This window comes from Tachypleus tridentatus, chromosome 3, assembly GCF_004210375.1.
Source record: "Tachypleus tridentatus isolate NWPU-2018 chromosome 3, ASM421037v1, whole genome shotgun sequence".
NCBI classification, from domain to species: domain Eukaryota; kingdom Metazoa; phylum Arthropoda; class Merostomata; order Xiphosura; family Limulidae; genus Tachypleus; species Tachypleus tridentatus.
The window spans coordinates 16,044,739-16,062,883 of NC_134827.1; the positions used below are offsets into that span (position 1 = coordinate 16,044,739).

At 38.1% G+C, this 18,145-nt stretch overlaps 1 protein-coding gene across 5 annotated transcripts in view; it reads right to left on the bottom strand.

Annotated features, from left to right (window-relative positions):
- Positions 1-494: 494 nt before the first annotated feature.
- LOC143246420 (galactosylceramide sulfotransferase-like) overlaps positions 495-18,145 on the bottom strand; it is a 28,352-nt gene continuing 10,701 nt past the window's right edge. For 4 of the 5 annotated variants that reach the window (XM_076493098.1, XM_076493096.1, XM_076493099.1 and 1 more), the window contains exons 2-3: positions 14,217-14,356; positions 495-1,688 (exon numbers count right to left, since the gene is read on the bottom strand). In XM_076493098.1, coding sequence (XP_076349213.1) covers positions 635-1,688; positions 14,217-14,335 — 1,173 coding nt within the window. In that variant the 5' untranslated portion in view covers positions 14,336-14,356 and the 3' untranslated portion in view covers positions 495-634. The remainder of the gene's footprint in view (positions 1,689-14,216; positions 14,357-18,145) is intronic. The other variant, XM_076493100.1, reaches the window with a different exon arrangement.

Below are 18,145 nucleotides of genomic sequence, written 5' to 3' on the forward strand. Positions count from 1 at the left end.
ATGATCAGAAGGAATGATGTACCTGGATGCTGTTCCATAAATTTTCATAGCTTTATTTCCTACGATTTGTATAAATACTATACTTTTTAATGTAAAGCAACATTTAAAAATCTATAAAGCTCATTTTAGTATACTTGTCACTTTCTTACTAGAAAGCCCCCAGTGGCATAGCGGTATGTCTGTGGACATATAGACCGAGTTTTTATTTGTAGCTTTGTGCTTAATTGCGAAATTAAAAAAAACTCTACTATAAATAATTTCAGGCGATTATAAATCTTCAAAATTTGATAACTATCTTTTAATTTGTCCGACTTCATCTAATTAAACATAGTTTAATTTGACCTTATATATTAATATGGAAATGTAATTTAAATACATTTGTTATAAACTGTGTATGATGATATATCCCTATTTCAACAATTTTAAATATTAATTTAATTTGCATCTGGTTATACAGTAAGAACCATATTAAGAAATCAAATGAAATAACTCAGTATTCATTCATGGCCGATAACTTTACTGAAAAAATTACAAACATGAAAAATTATAAATCAAAATCAATGTTTAACAACCCACATTTTCAACATTGTAAGTTACGTCGTTATTGTCCGAACTTTTATTTATGGGCTTTTAACTATGAATTATTTCCAGTATAGTACGAAACTAAATGTTTCTGTTTTAATCGAAGCATTTCCGTAAATGTTAATTCGTATTCAGTCATTTTAATGCATGTATCATTTTTCCGCACTTTCAATTTGGTTACTTTTGGATTAACGTACGCAAGTTTTTCAATACCTTTAGTATTAATCAGTAAAGTTTCACCGTGCACACAAAAATTATACCAGAAGTCTTTTCTGATTCGGAGTTCTTTTACTTTGGCACCAAGCTTTGCTCTTCCAAAGTTTTGAATTTTTTCAGCTAATCTCTCTTTGAAGAAGTTGTAAAGCACTTGGTCAGCATAGTTGACCTTCTGAAGACGTAAACGGACACTTGGAGTTAGGCGTTTTATAAATTTTTCGTTTCGGGCATTTAGTTTAAATGTAACTACGTCATCAATCTCCCAACATAAAAGATTTTGTAGAAGAATCAGTGATTCGTCAATCTGTTCAGTGATCATTACCAAATCAAATTCTTCGTTCAACTTTACAGTAAAATCTCGTAAAACGCTCACGTTTTCGAAATCCTTCACTTCCAAACCCAAGTCGAAAGACATCTGATTTCTGCCTATTTTGTCACCAAATCTCATATCTGAATTTTCCTCAGAGATATTAACACTAAAATGGGATAAAGGAGTTTTATAAAAATCATTCAGGGAGTAATAAGAATACAGAGACTCAAACAACTCAACTGGATCTCTTAGAATGGTAATAAAAACAGTGTTTTCTGGCATTGAACGTTTTAATTCGAGGTAGTTAAACCTTGTGTGGTGTGTAAAGATATTATAATGACTTTTGCCGGTAACGGGTTTTGTTAAATTTGGAATCATAGCGTGATGGAATGGGCGAGGATGACCAAAATAATTTCCCTTTTTTGGCAGTGCAAACAAAAGATCTTGGTTGTATCCAAAGCGCATGAGAACGTTCTGTATACTCGAACTTCCAGTTTTATGAGTTTTCAAAAAAACAACATTGGTTTTCTTTTCCATGCATTTTGATATATATGTTACAGAACGGATATTTTTCGGATATCTGAAAACAGAATTTGTATTAAGATATGAAAAAAAAATGGTTACTCTTTTTTTTCAATATAATTTTTTTATATAGTTGTTAATTTATATCGTATTACCTATAAAAGTGTAAATTTAAAGTAAATATAATTTCTTCTTTTTACCCTAATGATTAGCTTTGCCATGATACTCGGTTACCATATTAATGCGTAATTTTGTGACTAGCCCCTCCCCCAGTGCCCCACTAGTAAATCTGCGGGCTTACAACGCTAGAAGTCGGCTTTCGACATCTGTGGTGGGCACTGCACAGATAGCCCACTCTATAATTTTGTGTTTATCAAAAAACATTTTTGACTAAAAACGATTAAAAGCTTACTGACTAATAGTCTACTAGAACGTTTTCCTTATGTCATTTCTGCCAGAACTAGTCACTGACGCGAAAAAACAAGTCATTCTATTCTTAATTAATAATAGAAGACCCCAGAAGAAAGGAGGGGGAAAAGTAAGGTATATTGTTAACTATTGAAGTACAAGAACTAAACTTACTGAAGCTTATTCAAGAAACTTTACATTCACCCTGTGAAACATCCGTCAATAATTAATTTTCTTAATAGCTCTAGGAACAGTGGTCATTACAACTGTAATAAACTGGAAAATGGAGGACTTGGCTCTCTATCTCTGTTAGTATTCCAATGTGTGGTTTCTCATCAGTTCGAGCTAGTCTACCATTTTCCAGTTTATGTACAGATAAGTACATAGTTGTAATAACCACCGCTCCTAGAGCTAATAACCAGGAAAATTGATTATTTCAAACTGTATTTCATTCCTTTCAAATACAAAGATTGTATGTTTTCACACTGCTTCAGACTTGACTCAAGATTGTTTTTATGAACAACTTTTACATCTTCCATATGCTTTGTATGGTTCTGAAGTTGGAGAATCTTTAATGAACAACATTTACTAAGAAGAGCAAACACTTCTCTTGATATAGATTCAAGTCCAGTTTCAAACTTTATTTTCACTTCTTCTGGTTCTTTTCCTTCGAGCCCAGGGCAGCAAAATTCTGAAACTTCAGTCTTCAGAATGTCGAACCCGCGACCCTCGGATAACGAATCCCCCTCTCACCAAATATCCTTTTTTATTTTGGTCAAAATATCATCTCATTGCATATTTACTCTGTTATGATTGGCCCGGCACAGCCAGGTGGGTTAAGGCATTCGACTCGTAACCTAAGGGTCGCGGTTTCGAATCCAGGTCGCACCAAACATACTCGCTCTTTCAGCCGTGGGGGTGTTATAATGTGTCGGTCAATCCCACTATATATTTTCGTTGAAAAAGAGTAGCCCAAGAGTTGACATTGGGTGGTGATGAATAGCTGCCTTCCTCTCGTCTTACACTGCAAAATTATGGTCGGCTAGCGCAGATAGCCCTCGTACAGCTTTGCACGAAATTCAAAACTAACCAAACCAAACAGCCTCCAAAATATCAACCAGAAAGATAGCTTTAAAATAGGCTAATGTCTGCAGTTACGTGACGTTTATAAAGGCTCACTTAACCAAATCTTTTTACAGCTACGAAAGGCAACTTAGAGATGTCCTTTTCTTCTTTTGTCAAAGACACAAAATTTCTTAGACCTAACAAGACATGACACTCTGGAATCAAGATCAAAACATGGTTAAGTTCATAATCCTTGAAGGAGATTTAGACTTTTCTAGTAACTGGTTTTTAACCAGAGATTTCAGCTCAGTCACACGGATGACACTGTCACATGTAATGTAATCTTAAGTCAGCAATGGTCGACGGTAAAGGTATGGATCTCACTAACCCACTTTTAAAACCGCAGAAAAACGTATTTTGAAAATCAATAATCTAAAATAAACTGATTTTAGAGGTTCAAATGGTGCTTTAAATAAAAATTTAAAACTAGATACAACTTCCGGAGGGGTAAACTAATCATCTAAAAACAGGACAAGTTCGTTTGTAAAATCTGAAGGCGGCATAAAATAGCTTTACAAATGATAACAGACCTATCAAAATATTCAATTCTATTAAAAATAGAAGCTGCATATCCTGATGTAGTCAACATTTGCACAGTAAATTTCTTCAAATATTAAATCAAAAAGTTATTTAAACATCTCAAAAGTATTCTTAATTGAATTGTTTGAAAGCTATATTTTTAATGTGTTTGTTTGCTAGAGGGGTTTTGTTTACAATACTACAGTGCGCTATATATGCTGTATAGCAACCTGACCTTAAGAGTTCGATGTCCATAGACTTGCTATTCGTTAGCGATAGGGAGATATTTATTATTGAAAATATCTTTAACCTGTTCAGTGTCGTAGACGAGATAACTCTTCAAAGCCGATCGGTAACACAGCGCCATGGACGAGTTAATTCGTTCTCAATAAACCCCAACTTCAACGCTAGATGTCCGCACAATACATGCATTTGACCTACTTACAAATTGTTTCACTTTCGACCCAAAATGGCGTCACGAAAAAAGTTGCAAAATGAAGAAGCAACAGAATCTCTCCACTAGTTATCTAGCTAGTTTGTACAAATACTAGTTAGAATAGCTGAAATGTTAAATGTACAGATGACAAGTGTCCTGATTTGTAATAAAGTTAAAAGAAGAAATCAAGTGAACTGTGAATTAAATTATTTTCAATTTAAACTAATAAAGATTACACAAAGAAAGAAAACGTCACAAGATATTCATTCTCTTCTAGTGGTTTAAGAAAAGAAGCTAAAACTTTCCAATTCCTAGTTATAAGTACCTATATTTAAAAGTACTGACCTAATGGGATAACAGATTTTATGTATTTGTAGAAAACCATATAAAATACGCTAAGCATTCCTAAACAAGAAACAGTTCAACTAATAGCTTTTTGTTATTTTTTTAATTTCAAAATGACACGATTGTACAAAGCCTAACTAACTTAAATACTAAATTTTGCCACAAGAAATATCATTTTAAATGCACTAACAGTATTTATCACAATTAGACGGCGGTGAATGTGTGTGTTTTCTTATAGTAAAACCACGTCGGGCTATCTCCTGAGTCCACCTAGGAGAATAGACAGAAATGATATGGAATCGAAATTAGCAGCTGGTCTAGTATTGATTGATTGATTTAGTGTTTTATGGCACACAGCAGCTAGGCTATCTGCGTCAAAAGGTCCATTAAAAAAGGTAAAAATAAATTAAATGTAGTAAAATACATAAAAGGAAATGAAGGTAAAACAAAACATCATTGAAAGACAGAAAAAGTATAAAACCAATGTTGACACCTAGTCTACAATGTTAAGAGAGAAAGCAGAGTAAGAAAAGTTATAAAGGACTTTCTCTATCAAAATGATAATGATCATAACCCACCAGGAAGACTAACAGGTAAGTACAAGAACCACCATCAGTCACCTGAAGTTGGCCTTTCCAGTCCTGGTTCCGGGTTATGTTGTCATAACAGCCATTATCAAAAGATAAAATAGGAAAAGTGTTAAAAGACATGCAGCAAAATTGTAATAACAACTCGCCAGGACGACTAACGGGTAGTTCAAACGGATAGTTCAAACAGCAGCATTAGTCACCTGAAGTTGGCCTTTCCAGTCCTGGTGTCGAGTTATTTAATGTTCTGGCCATTTTCCAATATCAAATTGAACTAGAGAGATTGAAACTTTGAAAAAGGAACCACAATTAAAACTGTGTAATGAATAAATACCAAACACTTAAATTAGATTAAAAAGATTAATGGCCATTAACTAAAAACTTTATCAAGGTGGACAGTATCACCATCACCAATAACACTGTCCAATGTTACAGATAAACCCTGGGAAAAAACATGTTTAAAATATTGCCGTCGTTGAGAATCGTAACGACGGCAAGAGAGTAAAATGTGGCTTACAGTGATTTGAGTGTTACACAAACTACACACTGGTGCATCAGTTCCAGATAAAAGAAAACGATGAGTTAAAAAAACTGTGACCAATGGATAGTCTAATTAGAACAATTTCCTCCTTCCGAACCTTACGGAAGCTAGACGGCCAATGCCCAATATAGGATTTTATTTGAAAAAGCTTGTTGTCATGTTGCTCACTCCAAGTGGACTGCCAGCTAACACGGACCCGAGCCTAGAATACAGGACCATAGTCCATGTATGGAATAGGCACAGTGGTGATAGTGCCAGAGCAGATAGATTTAGCTGCCATGTCTGCAAGCGCATTCCTGCAAATACCAAGGTGGCCTGGTATCCAGAAAAACTGGATAGAAGTAGATGTTAATGAGAAATGGGCCAGTCGGTTTTGAATATCTGCGAGAACAGAGTGTGAGCCAACGTGAAGTGATTCCAGAGCCAGTAGAGAACTAAGCGAGTCAGTATAAATAGTGCAGTCGGAGTACTGCTCAGCTTCAATATGATCCAGGGCAAGAGATATGGCATACAGTTCAGCAGTGAACACAGAAGCTGTAGAGGGGATTCTGCGCGCAACTACCGAATCGCAACAAACCATGGCAGAGCCACAGAATTACTTGATTTGGAACCATCCGTATAAATTGGAATGGAATGATTGTTCGAAAGATGTTCAGTAAATAAAAGACGGTAACTCCAATTGGGAGTATCTGCCTTTTTCAGATGACTTAAAGAAAGGTCACATTTGGGGGCTGTAATAAGCCATGGGGGGATGGGCTGACCAGTGGATTCTGCAATGTTATCCAAGGACAGACCCAATTCATCCAATTGTGCCTGGATGCGAAGGCCAAAAGGAGCAATGGCAGATAGTCTGTTTTGAAAAAGTACGGCCCACTGAGGAAGGAAAACACATCCCCAGGTGAGATGCTTTGGAAAGAATCGAAGTTCCAAAGAATATAATAAAGACAGTTGCAAACAACGAAGGCACAGAGAAGGTTCGTGAGATTCCACGTATAAGTTCTGAACTGGGGAAGTGCAGAAAGCCCCAGTGCAGAGTCGAAGTCCTTAATGATGAATGGAGTCCAGCATCTTTAAGGCCGAGTATAGAGCCATAGACCATTGATCCATAGTCGAGTTTTGAACAAATAAGAGCATGATATATCTTTAACATAGAACATCGATCTGCTCCCCAACTGGCGGTAGAGAGGACACGGAGGATGTTCAGTGCTCTTGTGCATTTGACCCATAACTGCTTTACGAGTGGTATAAAGGTCAGCTTACGGTCAAAGATAAGCCCCAAGAACTTGGTCTCAGAGACCACTGGCAGCAAAACTTCACCAATACGGAGTTCAGGATCAGGTTGGATACCCCGTTGGTGGCAAAAGTGCATGCAAATGGTTTTAGAGAGAGAAAAATTAAATCCGTTCGCCGTAGTACACTTCAGTAAATGACTGAGGGCAGTTTTTAGTTGCCGCTCAATATATCTCATATTCGACGACTGACACGAGATGTGAAAGTCGTCGTCATAGAGCCCGTTTGCGACAGTCAGAGGGAGTTGTTCAGTGATGGCATTAATTTTTATACTGAAAAGAGTGACACTCAAAACACAGCTCTGAAAGAGTATTTCCAGTCAAGAGTGTCTACTTTTCTCAGATGACTTAAGGATAGGTCACAATTTGGAACTGTAATAAACCATAGTGGGATGGGCTGACCAGTGGATACAGCAATGTTATCCAAGGACAGACCCAATTCATCTAACTGTGCATGGATACAAAGGCCAAAAGGATCAATGGCAGATCATCTGGTCTGAAAAAGCATGGCCCATCGAGGAAGGAAAACACAGCCCCAAGTGGGATGCTTTGGTAAGGAACGAAGTTTCGAAGCATGTAGTAAAGACAGTTGCAAACGGCGGAGGTGCAAAGAAGGTTCATCAGACTATATATAAGCTATGAACTGAGGAAGTGTGGAAAGCCCCAGTGTAGAGCCGAAGTCCTTGATGATGAATGGGGTCTAGCATCTTTAAAGCCGAGGGTCTGTCAGAGCCACAGACCAGTGATCCATAATCGAGTTTCGATCGAATACGAAAGAGCACGATATATCTTTAGCACAGAACATCGATCCACTACCTAAGTGGTGGAAGAGAGGACTGGGAGGATGTTCAGTGCTCTTGTATATTTGATCCATAGCTGCTTGATTTGTGGTAAAATGGTCAGCTTATAGTCAAAGATAAGCCCCAAGAACTTTGTCTCAGGGACTACAGGTAGAACAATTTCACCGATATGGAGTTCAGGATCAGGATGAATACACCGTTGGCGGCAAAAGTGCATGCAAACGGTTTTAGAGAGAGAGAAGTTAAAGTCGTTTACTGTGGTCCACTTCAGTAAACGATTGAGGACAGTCTCTAGCTGCTGTTCAATATACCTCATGTTCGATGACTGACATGATATGTGAAAGATGTCGACATAATTCCCATTTGTAACAGTGAGAAAGAGTTGCTCAGTGATGGCATTAATTTTCATACTGAAAGGTTTGACACTCAAAACACAGCCCTGAGAGACCCAAAGTTCCTGTACAAAAGAACGGGAAAGTGTCGAACCCACATGAACTTGGAATTTCCGGTCCATTAAATTTTTTAAATAAACATGGGTAAATGGCTATGTAACCCATATATATGGAGGTCTCGCAAAATGCCATACCTCCATGTTGTGTCATAAGCCTTCTCAATGTCAAAAAATATTGAAACAAGATGTTGGCGTTTGAGGAAGGCTTCTCTGATTGATGTTTCAAGTCATATTAGGTGGTCCGTGGTGGAATGCTGTCATTGGAACCCACAATGGATGGGCGAGACGAGGTTGTTTAATTCGAGGTGCCAAACAAGACGAGCATTAACCATCCTCTCTAAGGTCTTACAGAGACAGCTCGTCAAAGCAATTGGATGGTAGTTTGAAGGAATCTTGGGATCTTTCCCAGGTTTAGAGAAAGGTAAGATAATAGCCTGGCGCCAGGCATCAGGAAAAACATTCTCCTGCCAGATCTGGTTAAAAACAATTAGAAGAATATTAAGAGAAGCAGGAGAGATAGCACAGCATGTCATAGTGTACATCATCAGGTCCAGATGTACTGCCAAACCGATGAAGGGCCATTTTCAGTTCCACCAGTGTAAGGGGATAATTATAGTCAAAAAGACAGTAAGTTCGAAAGGAAAGAGGTGAACGCTCTGCCAGAGTCTTGATGGCCAAGAAGGTGTAGGAACAAGCAAAAGTGCTAGATACCCGGCAAAAGCTTGCACCTAGAGTATCGGCGATGCTCCAGACATCAGCTACCTCTTGGCCATCAGAGTAAGATCGAGAAGGGAACAGTATTGTAGTGCCCACTGTCCTTCCGAATCCTGTCCCATATGACCTTGGAACTGGTGGTAGAAGATATGCTAGTTGTGAAGTTAATCCAAGATTGCTTTTGGCTTTGACGTCTTACCCAGCTAGCATGTGCACGGGCCCATTGGAAAGCGATGCAGTTCGAAAGTGTGGGATATCTACAAAAAGTATCCCAGGCTCGTTTTTGAGCCTTCCGTGCGAAGTGGCAAGCAGGATTCCACCACGGACGAGGATATCGTGGCAAACGTGTCGAGGTTTCAGGAATACACTGAGCAGCTGCTTGTATAATACAGTCAGTTACTGCTGCCACACAATATTCTATTGATGGCTGATTCACGATGGCAGGATCAAGTTCTGCGAGAGCAGTGAAAGTGGACCAGTCTGCCTGATCAAGCTTCCACCGGGCCACGCGGGTAGGTTAGCATCGACCACTGCCAGTCTCTCTCAAAAGTATAGGAAAATGATCACTGCCTAGTGGATTATTGTCAACCCTCCATGAAAAATGGGAAAATAAGGAAGGGGAGCAAACCGAGAGATCAATAGCGGTAAAAGACTGACTAGGTGCGTGAAAATAAGTGGAAGAACCAGTATTAAAAAGAGAAATATTGTGATCAAAGAGCATATGCTCTAAAGAGCGACCCCTCCTATCAATAACAGCACTTCCCCAGAAGGGATGATGTCCATTTAAGTCCTCCAGAATTAGAAATGGAGACGGCAACTGTTCAATGAGAGCATCAAGGTCTGATTGATCATATGTCTCTATAGGGGACAGGTAGAGAGAACAAACAGTGGTGGTATGACCCAAGGAAACACGAATATCTACGGCTTCCAAGGATGTGTTGAGTGACAAAGACAGGGTGGGCACATGCTGATCAACCAATAGTGCCACCCTTCCATGCACTCGTCCGTCAAACAGCCTGTCATTTCTGTACAAAGAAAACTGCCGAACGGTGACTATATCAGCAGGTTTTAGAAATGTTTCTTGTAAGGAAAGACATACAGACAATCAGTGTTTTGATATCATCCAGATTAGAAAGTAAACCTCGACAGTTCCATTGTGTCAAGGTGGCCATTTTTAATGACGGGTAGGCAGAGTGGCTGGAGAACCCTTCTGTATACGACCACGTCTTAATGTCCTTATTTGGAGGAGGTCTATCGACCTTCATGGATCCTGCCCTGGGTCGATTGGGCAGGTCTTTGTTGTTGGAAGGGGATTTCAGTGATTGAGGACTCGAACGAATGATTGTTTTGCATCTTAGGGTGAAAAAAAAAAAGATGTATCAGATGAAATGCTTGTATTAGAAACCGAAGGATGTGAATCTTGAGATTTGTTGGAACGTATGGGAGGAACATAGATGGGTGTAGAAGTCGATTCATCAACCTTTTGAACCATGGAGGTCAAAAGACTTATTTGTTTTGAAAACTATTCTCTTGGAAGCACAGAGAGATCTGTCATCACTCCCACTGTAGTTGTGGAACGAAGTGCAGCAGCATATGTCCGAGATGGAGTGGCGGACAGCAATTTCCGAGCCTCAGGATAAGTAATGTTACGAGTCGTTTTTAAATGTTGCACCTTTGTTCATCCAACCATTTTGGGCAAGAACGAAAGTAGGAAGTGGGAACCATTGCAGTTGACACAATGTGGGTCCATGTGACACTCATAGGCATCGTGATCCTTGCCACCACAACAAGCACATGTCAGGGAACCACGACAGGACATCTTTCAGTGGCCGAACCTCTGACATTGGAAACTTCGAAGAGGTTTTGGAATGTACGGTCGTACCTTGCAAATTAGATAACCTACCTTGATGGTGGCAGGTGCACGTGGTGATGTAAATGTCAAAACGAGGATATTTGTCGGCAGTGTAACTCCGTCTTTTCGAGTGAAAATGAGCCTCACTGCAGAAACTCCTTGAGTGGAGACCAGCGAGAATCTCTGACTCTGGGATGTTCTTCAAATCCCTCTCAACAATAACTCCTCGTGATGAATTCAAGGTAGCATGAGGGGTAACCTCAATAGGTACATTCCCAATTGCCTTTAAATTCAAGAGGAATTCACTGTGTTGGGATGTCGATGTTTCAACCAATATGTCTCCAGATCAAAGCTTCTTTACTGACTTTGGAGAGCTAGCAAGTCCCTCTAGTCCCTTCTGAATAAAAAAGGGGGACATTTGCCCTAAAGATTTTTCTGAAAGAGAATGTAATATAAGAAAATGGGGTACAAGTGTTACAGATGTTGAAGATTGCTGCTCAGAGTCTTCAAGACGTGGTCGTTTACCTATTGACTGATTTTTCACGATTTTATTTAAATTTTTTGTTGGAGGATCCATAGGAAAAAAGGAAAATTTCGGTACCCACTGACCCCACCCACCATAGAGCCCTACGAGGGGACGCACTACAGTGTCATGCAAAGACATTGCAGCAACGCCAGGGTTTCGTGAGCACTATACTCAAACACCAGCATCAGACACAATGTCCACAACACCTGTTGAGAACTTCCAACACTGGTACTTGGTTGACTCTAGCCCAAGTGGGCCAGCCGATTGACCATAGGGGAGCCACCCAAAGGTCGCCCATCTACAGGAATTCAAGACCAAAGTGGTGTGTCAGGGTTGGACCCTCAAACACCAGGATTCTCTTCTCCCCTTTACGGGTCGCCACGCACGGCAAACACGTGGGTGGATGTTTAGATCCCACAGGAGGTAAACTGAAAGAACAGAACCTTCCCTGGGAGGTCCCCTCTCCACATACAGGAATCCACACTGAGGGGGCTGGTCTAGTAAACTTGTTTTATGTTGTCAAAACAATAACAATGATTACACAACTGCCCTGTGAGTTTCTCAACCTGTCAAATATTATAGGTATACAGATGCTACTTTCGTTATCTTTTAGGAAAAAGAATAAGTGAATTGCTTTAAGGAATACTATAGTGTACTGTATAGTCACATTAATTAACAATCGCGTAACATTAAGAACAATTTGATGTTTCATTCTGTGAAGCGTTTCATATTAAAATCATCACTACTTTTGTAAAGAAATAGAAAGTGAATAAAATAATTCGTTCAACAATATCTTACCATATACTTGATTATATATTAAAGTATTTTTGTTTTTTAATGGATTGCAAACCCCTTGCCAAGTAGGTTTTAATGTACACAAACTGTCATTTTGTGCCAGTCTCCCGTTTATGGTTAAAGACAGTTATGTGCTGATAAAAAATTTTTTAAATCAAACTACACACGAATTTTTGTGTCTAAAGCCGTAAAATCAAAATTATAATTTTATTCAAGATAAACGTCAGAACTACCAGATTCCACCTCGTTTATAGATATGTGTTTTCACGATGCAATGAAGATTACGTGGGACCAACAACGCGTCTTTTTTGAAGAAAGTTAAAGAGAGCATCTAAACTTCAGTATTGGCACGTGCTTAAAACAGCAACAAAAGCTGGATCAAAAATGAGCTGGAGTGATTGAAGATAAATTTTACTACTAAATTATGTATTTCCTACACTGAAGAAGATGCTAGAATAAAGGAAACTCTGGTGATAAAAAACCCATATCAAATTTACTAAATACAACTAAAAGTAGCCACGTCCAGTGAAAGGAAAAGTAAATAAATCTATCAATTGAAATCGTTTCCTTGACTTTAATTCTTTTACACTCTTGGTTTATCTCAGGGTCAAAGCTCTGAGCTACTTATAACATCTACCACAAAAAGTAATTGTTGAACACTCCAGTCATGCTAAAAGTTATTCAACAATTAAGTTACAGTGAAGCTACATTTTTATTTCTTAAGTTAAGTCACCTTCTTAACTCAGAATCCTACTGAGAGAACTATTTACCTACAATTAATTGGTTGGCTACTTACTATAAGAAATGAAATATTTGTATGTTTATCTCTTTCAATACGGGGTCGATCTATATGACCGACTACGTGGCCTCTATTTACTCGTTTATACACGTGGGTATACGAAAGTTGAAAGACCAATTAGATAATATATGCCATTCTATTTTGCCAATCTGAAAATTATAGAAATAAAAACTTGTCACACATAAATGGCATCATTTTGTAACGGGTGTATTAACAAATGAATCAACTGTAATGCTTGATTGCATCCTATGAAAACTTAAAGGTCTAAAAATATTTAAATTTAAGGTAACAGAAATGTAAGACGCAAGTATGTGTGCAATGAGGTTAGAAAATGAGCTGCATATGAAGAAATACCATAATCCACGAGTATTACCTCTATAGTTACTGAAAGAGGTGTAGACCTCTATGCTAAATAAGTAATGTTAGTAGATAGGCTTAACACAGCCGAGGAGATGCTATAGAAAGTGAGCAACTGAACTCTAATGGTCAACTCGTGTTATATGCTAGAAAAATCATCCATGCTAAGGGTGATGAAAGTTTGGTAGTGTTGAAAGTTTGAGCCATCACGTGGCAAATTACGAGTAAATTCAAAACAAACAAACAAACCTTTACTGTTACTTGAAGAATCGCCTGATCATGACAGATCAAATGGGGCCCAGCATGGCTAGGTGGTTAGGACGTAAGACTCGTAATTCGAGGGTAGCGGGTTCGAATCCTCGTCACACCAAACATGCTCGCCCTTTCAGCCGTGGGGAGTTATAATGTAACAGTCAATCCCACTGTTCGTTGGTAAAATAGTAGCCCGAGATTTCGCAGTGGGTGGTGATGACTAGCTTCCTTCCCTCTAGCCTTACACTGCAAAATTAAGGACGACTAGCGCAGATAGCCCCCGTATAGCTTTGCGCGATATTCAAAGCAAACCAAAACAAAAATCGTTTTAAAGTATTTTAAAGAGTTTTACGTTATTTATAAACTACTTATTGTTTGAGTTATAAATGTGAAGTTTTGGATGTAGCATCCGTCCTCGATGTCAAGAGTCCAGCGTCAGAGTCTCTAGGAAAGCACCGGAATGTACCTAAGAGCAATTAAAATGTAAATATTTTCTGGGGACTAGAAGCTAAACTTACAGTTTAGTAAGCTGCAATTTGGCAATACAAACACTTTTCAACTACGTATGTTTTATAGAAACGTGGATACCCTTACCCTCAATTCATTACTGATTTATGTTCAATCACAAAAATAAACACCGACAATAAAAGCAAAAACCACGCGTATTACATAATGTTGACAACAAATTTCATGTCTTATGTTTCGTTTTAACTTGCATATTTGTAAATAAAAGAATGAATACAACATTATTTCTTACATATATGCAAAAAGAAAAAAGAACATAACTTACACATTGACAAAAAATAAAATAAGTAACACGCTCAATCCAGCAAGAAAAAGTAGGATCCAGGTTTGTCTATACGTGTGTTTTCCTCTCTTCATAACTGGCATCAGTAGATCAGTTGACATAAAACTGTTAATGACTTACGCCTGTAAGTAAACAAATAAATAAGTTTGCAAAGTTACACAGATACAGACAGATATATAACTGTGCACACTGTTTAAGTGACCTCTACAGAGACGTCTGTTTCCAACACACAATGTTCTACACAATAGTTAGACTTGTATTAGCTAGTGGTTAAAGCACTCGATTTACAATTTCTGGTCGCAAGTTCGAATCCTATATCCGAACATGCTCGCCTTTTCAACCGTGAAACGTTATAATGCGAAAATCAATCCCACTATTCTTTGGTAAAAAATATAGCCCAAAAGATAGCGATGGGTAGTGTTGACTAGTTGTCTCTTCTTTATCACTTCAAAATCAAGGATGGCTAGCGCAGACAGCCCACACATAGCTTTCGCTAAATTTAACAAACAACATACAGCAATCCTCTCACTGGCAGAAAGTTTCTGGCTGTTGAGTTCGTTCCTGGTGTACTAATTACAAAACACCTATTATATGTATGCGTAAAATCCATTCTGATAAACGTATTAGAATTAAGCCACATCTTATAGTTGTGAAAGTACAGTGAGGGTGAAATATGCTTTAAACGTCATACAGACAAACGTGAAAACTATGAATAAATTTCACAGAAGTTTTTTTATTCGTTGTACATAATAAAACGTTTGTTCATTTTTACATACAACGTTTAACCAGGTTTATCTGGCAACACTGAGTGAATTGGAAGAAAACAATTCTTCCTTATATTTGATGGACAAATAAGTATGTTAAATTGGCCTTACAGTATCTTAAACTTGGCATTTATATTCTGTTAAAACAAGGTTAACGTTCTATGATAGATTGTTTAGGCAGAGTATTCGTGACGATACTTCGAAGAATGGACGACAACTGCCTGTTTTGTAGACACGAGTGTAGAGGTCAGAAGATGAAAGACGGAAGACTTTCGAAACGTCGTCCTCTACACTTGTGTCTCCACAACAGCTAGTTGCCGTCCATTCTACAAAGTTTCACCAAGGTTATAGTTACCTTACATGCAGTCAACGTGATTTTCAGCACTTGTTCTCATATTATCTAAATGGTTCGACTGTGGTCAGCGTAATAAAGGCATGTAAGTAATGCAACACCAAATAGTTGTTGCGTCTATTACATACTTGATCAATTTTAGGCGTTACACAATTTAATATGTTTTAAGTTATAAAAACAACGTTAAGAAATCACTATAAAATAATAATCATACCAATAAGATTCAACACTTGCCTTATTGGCTTTTTGTTCCTAAAATTCGCACCTTATTTAAAAGTTGATTTTTTTTTTTATTCAATACGATATTTTGTTTGTTTGAAGTTAATGACAAAGCAACATAATGGACTATCTGTGCTATGTCCAACACGAACATCAAAACCCGGTTTCTAGCTTTGTAAATCCACAAACATAGAATTTTTTACAATTTTACGCCCCTAAATCTTATGCGATAAACCTTTTGAACCTACCTTGAGCCGCTCAATGTCCATCCCTTCTACTGCACTTCGTAACTGCAACAGTCAGAGACACATTCAAACATCTACACTTATATGTATCTGCAGGGGCGTAAATTTTTACACCCGATGGGGAGAATGATTTTTGCAACCACTTATGTGGACTGTTCAATCTGCAAAATGGTAATCTCTGATTAGATGAACCAGAAAGCTGAAAACATGCAGTCACAAAGTAATCTTGTTGCCACGATACTTCAAGGTTTCCATGTAGGTTTGTATAAGTGAGGTGTTGTGAACAGTTTTCAAAATGTTAATAGAATAAAGACAAATGTGTCACAAATTAACTGCCACGTGAATTTATTCCTGCACACAGCACAGTATAAAAGATGACCATTATACTTGACAAGGTTACTAATAACTTTCATTGCATGATTACGTTTTCAAATATTAATAAAATTAGTAATTACCCTTGATAAATTTATATCTACTAAAAAACTGTTCATGTTGTTTGATAAAAATAATTAAAATGTCTTTGCGAACTCTTGAAAATTACATATCAATACAATGTATCACATAATTATTGATACTTTTCATTGAAGTAAGATTCATTTAGTCCTCTAGTCTACATGTTCTCAAACGTAGACCTCCTTTGTAATGATCTGTTTATGAATTCTTTCAGAAGCTCTTCTATATTTATCTTGTCGACCTCATCTTTATGAGTGTGACAAACTGCCACATGGTTAAGGCGGCACTGAGACATAGTTGACCTTAACCACGTCTTCAACAGTCTTAAAGCAGAAAAGCTGTGTTCACATTCGCAGCTGGATACTGGACATACAAGCAAAATTGTCATGAGAAGAAACACTTAATAACCGAGTTGTCAGTCTTGCCAGATGTGATCATGTTCTCAAGTGCCAGATATTGCCTCAAGTCATTGTTGTCTGCATTGAATCTAGTGGTCAGATGTTCTATGACTGTCTACAAATTCAAAATATTGGCTTCTGTAGTTATCTCTAGCTGTTGCAGAATGGTGTGCTGAGCCATCACCTGTGATCCTTCTGTGAGGTCTGCGAATGCGTGATAGTTCAATAGGCACCAGATCTAGGGAAGTTACCTTTTTCTCAGCTTCATCAAATATCTTGTTGTAATTTTCCTCTGTTTGCAATACCCTCAATTGCTCAACTGTCATTGCAGATGCTTCAATCATGCCAGATACTGTTGCTGATATTGCTTGGAATGCACAGTTTAGTTCCTCTAATGCAGCTAATGGATGCTGAGCCATCAACAATCCTAAAACTGTCTTTCCTTTGTCAAATCTGTTCAGAGAACCTCGTGCTTTCACTGCTACATCTGATTTTTCATTTGCTAATTCAGACAAAGAATCAACAATGTCACTATAATGATCATTAGCACATGTAATTGCAGATAGGCGGCACAACCAGCGTGTTGGACACAGTGGGCAGATGTATTTAACTGGACCATTGTGGCTGTCTGATGATACAATATTTTCAAAGATTGTCTTGTATTTGCCTGACCTCTAAAGCAAGACACTAAGTTCATGTACCCACTGAATAGAATCTCGAACGTATTCACAAAAGCTTCAACTGCATGTTGCATTATTAAATTAGCCTTGTGTTCTCCGCAGTGACAAAACAAAGCTGACGATTGCTTCTCTTTTATTTTTGCCAGACATCCACTGTACGCACCACTCATGTTAGCGGCTCCATCATAAGTTTGTGCTCTTAATCCTGACAGTGGTAAATTGAGTATAGTCAAGGATATTGTTTCACCAGTTGAATTAGAAACACTGTACAAACCAAGAAATGTCTCATGGACGTCAAGGTTCTCATCTACATATCGTACACATATTGCTTCCTGTTCGTCACCTGTAACATCTTGAGTGCCATCAACCATTAATGCAAAGATTTTACTTTGCTGCACTTCGTGTGCTATGTTCCTCAGTATTTGATGGCTGAACATCTCTATTATTTCATTCTGAGCCTGGAGTGATGTGAATCTGGTTTTCTTTGACAAGTAGGCCGTCAACTCAAGATCTTCCTCTTCCAGGAGCTTCATTAACTGCAGGAAGTTCCCCTCCGTATCAGTATGTCCACGTAATGCTAAAGCTTGACGCAGTAAGAAACGTAAACTTTTGAATATTTTGGCTAGACTTCTTTTGCATTCTTTCTGCTGCTTCTTTTTTCCCATCATGTAGCTGGACAGTCATTGGAGTTGCATCAAGTAAACCTTCTGGAGATATAGCGAATCTGTGCTGAGAGGAGGATTGGTGTTCGTTGAATTTCTGTTTTTCCTTTTTCCAGGTGCAAAAACCGGTGGGTATGA